The sequence below is a fragment of the Pteronotus mesoamericanus genome, unplaced genomic scaffold (genome assembly GCF_021234165.1).
Source record: "Pteronotus mesoamericanus isolate MK-2021 breed Mesoamerican mustached bat unplaced genomic scaffold, CSHL_Meso_final contig_177, whole genome shotgun sequence".
Lineage (NCBI taxonomy): Eukaryota > Metazoa > Chordata > Mammalia > Chiroptera > Mormoopidae > Pteronotus > Pteronotus mesoamericanus.
The window spans coordinates 2,294,259-2,301,405 of NW_026555073.1; the positions used below are offsets into that span (position 1 = coordinate 2,294,259).

Consider the following 7,147-nt stretch of genomic DNA (forward strand, 5'->3'; position numbering starts at 1 on the left):
GTTTCATCTTAAAGTTGGAAAACTTGCGTGCTCTTGAGATATTTTGACATTTCAGGGAAAATAAGGACTTTGAGATAAGCCACGCGTCATAATTGCCTCATTCCAGGCTCACCGACCCTGCTGGGTTGAGGCCTTCAATTACTCAAACAGCGGGGAAAAACCAAGATGCTTGTTCCTCGCGATGCCAAGAAATGTGTTAACAATGTCAGTTTCAAACAGACCCATTCCAAGACATTCTCATAAATTTTAAGATGATAAATTCCAAGAATACAATCTGAGAAATATGGAGCATGTTTTAAAGGAATTTAAAGCACATAATAAATGGAAAAGTTTCAAAGGTATTTTTGTTTTTCTTCAACTGGCTCATTGGATAACCCATGCCTTTATTAAATGAGGTCTGCTATTAACTGGTAATTTAAGAGTGTTCTTTTTTCCGGAAATGTTTGGGGAGGGGGTAGGGAAGTTCCATTTCAGGATACAAAAGAGTACCAGCTGCCTAGTTTCTCTATAATACTGTGGGTCAGAGTACGCCTGCTGTTTCTCATTTAACTAAATGGAGAAACTGAAGTAAACTGCTAATCATTCTCTAATAATGGAAATAGTAATTTGATAGTACAGAAAATAGAAAAAAAAAATCTTTCTTTCATCTGGTTCCAATAATCCAAAAGCATAGTCCAGGGGAAAGACTGTTGGTTCAAGGTAAATTCTACCTTGGTTCAAGTCAACACCTAGGCTGCTGGCCTACCGTATACTCAACTACTCTGCTATTTCACTTCTCCATTTGAAGATAAATATATATATACATGGGTTGATAATGCTCAATGGGACCAACATCTCAGCAATACATATGAATTGCTAAGATTCCTCAGACAAGAAGGAAAAAAAATAAAGATCAGTTTTCTGCAACAGCTATAAAGCTATAGTGCCACTGAAGAATGGGACAAAGAATACCTTTCAAAGGTGATAAATTAGCAAGATAATTTGAACATATACTAGCTCCTTAATTTGCTGGGAAGCCCACATCTTGGTCAATTTTAAAATGGTAAGACACAATTTCTGCTTCTATCTCCTCGTTACAGGTTGCCAAATGCACCAATTTTTTCCACTAACTTCCACTGTCTCCCTTTCTCAAGAAGCAGTGCTTCAGCTTTGGCAGGTAGATAAGTTGGTTGGAGTGTTGTCCTGATATGTCAAGGTTGTGGGTTCCATCCCTGATCAGGGCACACACAGGAATCTAACCATGAATGAATGCATAAATAGGTGTGATAAGTCTCTCTCTCTCTCTCTCTCTCTCTCTCTCTCTCTCCCCCCCCCTCCACTTTCTCTCTCTCTCTCTCTCGTCAATAAATTTTAAAAAATTAAATTTGTTTTAGCTCCAGATTGGATCTTTGAAGGCTTTTATTTTCCTAAAAATAAACTTAGCAGAATGTCCAGAAAAGTTATAATAAGCAGTAAGTTATAACAGATCATAGCTTAAGCGGCTTTGACCTGTCATTGAGGGTTTATCAACTGAGAAATAACACAATATATTCCCACTACATCGCTTTTTCTTTTTATGGAATGTAATATCTTGTATCATATAATGTTTCTGACCTACATTTTAGGGAGAATGAGGGTCTCTTTACATCAGCCGCGTTGCCTCAGCTCTGCCATTCACCGCCCCCCGCCCCCGCAGCAGCGCCTGCGCCCAGGCTGGTTATGCGACGGACGTGTGTAAAGACAATGACCACGGAGCATAGTACGTGCTACATTATAGCACCCAGATGAGTGCGTGTGGCAAAACAGGGTGCAGATGACTTTTCCCCGAGGAACTACCAGATGGGCGGAGACGCTGTGAAAACCATGGTAGGGATTTATTTGTGCTTCAGGGACATCGTTCTACATGGCAGTGCTGAGGACAGCTGGGAGGGGGGCAAGCGGGGAGCGCACACACTCACTGAAGTACATTATTGTCATCTTGACACCAGGGACAGAGAGCAGATGGACGCGAGAGGTATTTTCCACAGGCTCCGGTCACTGAAAAGGTGGGGATCAGGGCCCCCTTTTCTCCCAAAGAGAATGGGCACAGGGCGACGTGCCCTGACACCCAGCGCCATCCAAAAGGTCGGCGTTCGTGGCATTCGGTCTCGCAAAAGAAGTTGCAAGTCTCATCGCCTCCACGTTGTGCCATGTTGTCTGTGCTTCCTAGGGAAAGAGCGAGCCCTGGCTTTCCCTTCTGGTTTTCTTTCTTTAATGGTTCATTTTCATTGGATGTTTTTTCTTTTTGCATTTTCGCCTCCCTCCCCCCCTCCCCCCCCCCCGCCATCCCCACACCGCTGTCCGGGTCCGTGAGTCCTTTTCCTTTTCGCTCTGCATCCCTCACACCCCTCCCCCACCCGCCACGAGCTGTCACCTGCTCTCCATCTACGAGTCTGTCTCCGTTTTCTTGGGCGTTCAGCCTGGTCATGAGATCCCACCCACGAGTGAGGTCCTGTGGTATCCGCCTTTCTCTGACTGGCTGATTTCACTGCGCATAAGGTTCTTGAAGGCTATCCACACTGTGGCAGAGGTCCACTCATTTTCTCTTTGACATGCAAGGAGAATTCCATCGCGTCCACGTCCCATAGCTGTTTCATGCACTCGTCGGCTGCTGGGCACTTGGGCTGCTTCCACATCTTGGCGATTGTAAAGAACGATGCAATGAACACAATCAGAATTTCTGGTTTCTTTGCATAAATTCCCCGAGGTGGAGTTGCTGGGTCGTAAGGCAGTTCCCTTTTTCATTCTTGGAGGACCCTGCCTACGGCTTTCCACGGTGGCTGCAGCCACCGTGAAGAAGCTTCTCTTTCTCCCCATGCTCGCCAGCACGTGGGAAGTTTCCACGCACTCAGCTGCCACGTATGATCTCTTTTCCAATGTTCTTACAAATGTCCTGTTGCTTTCAATGAAGATTTTAAAATTTGGTCCTCAGCACGGTAACAAGGATCCTTCCACCGATCACGAGCACACAGATCCGTCCTTGTTTGCTTCTGTGTCACACAGGGGCCGTGCACAGCTTCTTTCAAGGAGTTTGCTACTGTGTCATAGCTTCTTTCAAGGAGCTTGCTACTGTGTCACACAGGAGCCGTGCACAGCTTCTTTCAAGGAGCGCACTTTCATAGCTTCTTTCAAGGAGCTTGCTACTGCGTCACACAGGGGCCGTGCACAGCTTCTTTCGAGGAGTTTGCTACTGTGTCATAGCTTCTTTCAAGGAGCTTGCTACTGTGTCACACAGGAGCCGTGCACAGCTTCTTTCGAGGAGCTTGCTACTGTGTCACACAGGAGCCGTGCACAGCTTCTTTCGAGGAGTTTGCTACTGTGTCATAGCTTCTTTCAAGGAGCTTGCTACTGTGTCACACAGGAGCCGTGCACAGCTTCTTTCAAGGAGCTTGCTACTGTGTCATAGCTTCTTTCAAGGAGCTTGCTACTGCGTCACACAGGGGCCGTGCACAGCTTCTTTCAAGGAGTTTGCTACTGTGTCATAGCTTCTTTCAAGGAGCTTGCTACTGTGTCACACAGGAGCCGTGCACAGCTTCTTTCGAGGAGTTTGCTACTGTGTCACACAGGAGCCGTGCACAGCTTCTTTCGAGGAGTTTGCTACTGTGTCATAGCTTCTTTCAAGGAGCTTGCTACTGTGTCACACAGGAGCCGTGCACAGCTTCTTTCAAGGAGCTTGCTACTGTGTCATAGCTTCTTTCAAGGAGCTTGCTACTGCGTCACACAGGGGCCGTGCACAGCTTCTTTCGAGGAGTTTGCTACTGTGTCATAGCTTCTTTCAAGGAGCTTGCTACTGTGTCACACAGGAGCCGTGCACAGCTTCTTTCAAGGAGTTTGCTACTGTGTCACACAGGAGCCGTGCACAGCTTCTTTCAAGGAGCTTGCTACTGTGTCACACAGGGGCCGTGCACAGCTTCTTTCAAGGAGCTTGCTACTGTGTCACACAGGAGCCGTGCACAGCTTCTTTCGAGGAGCTTGCTACTGTGTCACACAGGAGCCGTGCACAGCTTCTTTCGAGGAGTTTGCTACTGTGTCATAGCTTCTTTCAAGGAGCTTGCTACTGCGTCACACAGGGGCCGTGCACAGCTTCTTTCAAGGAGTTTGCTACTGTGTCATAGCTTCTTTCAAGGAGTTTGCTCCTGTGTCACACAGGAGCCGTGCACAGCTTCTTTCAAGGAGCTTGCTACTGTGTCATAGCTTCTTTCAAGGAGCTTGCTACTGTGTCACACAGGAGCCGTGCACAGCTTCTTTCGAGGAGTTTGCTACTGTGTCATAGCTTCTTTCGAGGAGCTTGCTACTGCGTCACACAGGGGCCGTGCACAGCTTCTTTCGAGGAGTTTGCTACTGTGTCATAGCTTCTTTCGAGGAGTTTGCTACTGCGTCACACAGGGGCCGTGCACAGCTTCTTTCGAGGAGTTTGCTACTGTGTCATAGCTTCTTTCGAGGAGTTTGCTACTGTGTCACACAGGAGCCGTGCACAGCTTCTTTCAAGGAATTTGCTACTGTGTCACACAGGAGCCGTGCACAGCTTCTTTCGAGGAGTTTGCTACTGTGTCACACAGGGGCCGTGCACAGCTTCTTTCAAGGAGCTTGCTACTGTGTCATAGCTTCTTTCAAGGAGCTTGCTACTGTGTCACACAGGGGCCGTGCACAGCTTCTTTCGAGGAGTTCAACCCTTCGTGGCACAGCACCGCAGGACCCATTCGGCCACCCAGGCTGCCCCCCTCGAAAGTCCTGGCCGACGGTGACCGTGCCTCCCTCGATGGGATGACAGGTGTACGAGATCCCTGGCTGGACGGCAGGGCGTCCCCGCCCCCGAAGACCGTCCCGTCTACCGTCCAGGGCACGGCCGCCCGCGCGTCCGCCGGGATCGCCTGCGCGGACCTCGCCAGGCCCGGCTCCGCGACCGCTTATTGGACGAGAGAGCGTGGGCACGGCCGCCGGCCCGGGTCTGCCGAGGGGGCTTGCGTGGCTGTGCGTTGCCACGCACACGGGCCCGTGAGGAGGGCGGCGTGGCCCCGGGCTCCTTCCCGGCCGTCCCCGCGCGCGACGGACGTGGCTCCGCAGCGGCACTTTGTCACGGGAGCCACTGCCCACCCCCCAACGGCCGTCGATCCGAGGCAGAGCGCCCCTGCCGCTCAGGTACCCGGGGCGGGGGGCCGGTTTCCCTCCCCCGCCCCCCGCCCCCCGCCCCCCCGCTGTCGCCGGCCGTTAGTGACACGTGCAACGGGCGCCCGCGGCCGCTCGGGCCTTTGAGGGCCTGCCCTCTTCCACGAAGCCACTTATACAAATGTTCCGGAAAGGGACGTTAGAAGGTGTGAAAGCCTGGCAGGGCTGTTGCAGGCAGAGCGGTTAGGCCCGCAGGGGAAGGGCCCTCTGAGGAAGCAGCCAGGGCCCCGGGGGCGGGCGGGCGAGGGGGTGACGGGTGGAGGCCCGAGTCGCCCGGAGCCCACTCTCAGCGGCGCCTGCGCCCATGGTGGGGGCGGGGGGCGCTCAGGAGCGAGGGTGCAGGGAGAGGGGTGAGCCCGAAGCCAGGGGGCGGCCTGCGCTCGGGGTGAGTCCGGGCGACGGACGGGTGGGGGATGCCTGCCACCGCCCTTGTTCCCTCGGGTGCCTCTCCGCGGGGGGCAGGGAGCGGCCTGGGACCCCACGAACCAGGCGGGGCGCCCGCGCCGGGCCAGCCAGGGGGCCGGGGTCCTTCCACCTCCGCCCCCTTCACCTTCCCAGGCCTCTCACCGGCCTCCCCCCCCATCGGCCCCCCCTGGGTCCCAGACCCCACTCTTTCCATGGACCCTACTGCCGTCCACCCCCCATTGCCCGCCATGGTCCCTCCCACCGTCCATCCCTCATTCAAGTCCCACCCCCATCTCCCCTGGCCCCGCCCCCCACTGACTTGCTGATGTCATCCGCTGGCCCTGTGACATTACAGAGGGGGTCCCCTCCTGTCCCCACGCACTCAGTGTGCACAGCAGGGCCCAGGGCAGAGGCAGGCAGCCCCGCAGGAGCAGTGGGTCCTGTCGCCAGGCACCAGTGTCTACGGCCAGTGCGCTCTTGGGGCTCAGGCTCTGAGCAGCAGAGGGTCCAGGTGCAGCCAGCGATGCAGGAGCCCGCGATGCAGGAACCCGCGATGCAGGAGCCCGCGGTGCAGGAGCCCGCGATGCAGGAGCCAGAGACCAGCGGGGCACAGGTGAGCAGTGGCCCCTCAGGTCCAGCCCGGTCCCCAACGGTCCCTTCTTCTCCTGCACCCCGCCCCCGTCCCTGTCCCCGGACACTGCCCCCACACCGGCAGCCCGCCTTCGGCCTCCTGACCCACCAACCCGAGGGGAGGCTGCCCCTCTAACCCGTGACCCCATAACCCACGCCCACCCTCGCCCACGGGCCCCCTGACCCGTGGTCCCCCTTGTCCCTTTTAGGACGTCTGGACACAGCAGATTTCCATGGACCAGTTCAGGGCTCTAGGGCGCCTGCAGAATGAACTGATGGACATCAGCAAGGCCCCCCCTCCCCTGTGCTCGGCAGGGCCAGTAGACAACGACATGTTCTCATGGAAGGGCGCCATCATGGGCGCGGAGGACAGTCCCTACGAGGGGGGGGTCTTCTCCCTAAACATACAGTTCCCATGCGATTACCCCTTCAGACCCCCTTGGATTTACTTCACCACCCGGATCTACCACCCCAACATCAATAGACAAGGGTGTATCTGGCTAGATATTCTCAGGTCCCAGTGGACCCCTGCACTGACCATATCCAAGGTCTTGTTATCTATAAGCTCAATGTTATATAACCCCAACCCCAAAGACCCCTTAGTCCCATCCATTGCTAAAATGTACTTAAAGGATAGGGACGGCTATAATGCCATGGCCCGAGCCTGGACCAGGAAATATGCCATGTGAGTGAAAAGTAAATGATAAGTTATCATCTTAATAAAACACCTGGTTGTTGAATCGGCTGTCTTGTGACTGCTCTCTGGGAAGCGTCCTTTCCCCATCTTTCTGGGCACAGGTGCGCACCTGCCACATGAAGGGGGGGAGGCAGGGGGTGGGGCCAGGTTGGGGGAGGGGGAGGCAGGGGGTGGGGCCAGGTTGGGGGATGGGTGAGTGTGAGAGAGACCAGTTTTAGCCAACATTTCACT

At 54.0% G+C, this 7,147-nt stretch overlaps 1 protein-coding gene across 2 annotated transcripts; it reads left to right on the forward strand.

Annotated features, from left to right (window-relative positions):
* Nucleotides 1-6,068: 6,068 nt before the first annotated feature.
* Nucleotides 6,069-6,908, forward strand: LOC129065384 (ubiquitin-conjugating enzyme E2 D3-like). Of its 2 annotated transcripts, XM_054566640.1 has the most exons (2): nucleotides 6,069-6,084; nucleotides 6,475-6,908. In XM_054566640.1, the coding sequence occupies exon 2, from the start codon at nucleotides 6,495-6,497 to the stop codon at nucleotides 6,906-6,908; it is 414 nt and encodes a 137-aa protein (XP_054422615.1). In that variant the 5' UTR covers nucleotides 6,069-6,084; nucleotides 6,475-6,494. The 2 variants fall into 2 exon arrangements, with proteins under 2 accessions (XP_054422615.1, XP_054422614.1); XM_054566639.1 differs by lacking the exon at nucleotides 6,069-6,084 and having other exon boundaries at nucleotides 6,453-6,908.
* The last annotated feature ends 239 nt before the right edge of the window (nucleotides 6,909-7,147 follow it).

Bases quoted from the DNA above. Each gene is read 5' to 3' on its own strand.
- LOC129065384 (XM_054566639.1), top strand. From the start codon at position 6,453: ATGGACCAGTTCAGGGCTCTAGGGCGCCTGCAGAATGAACTGATGGAC.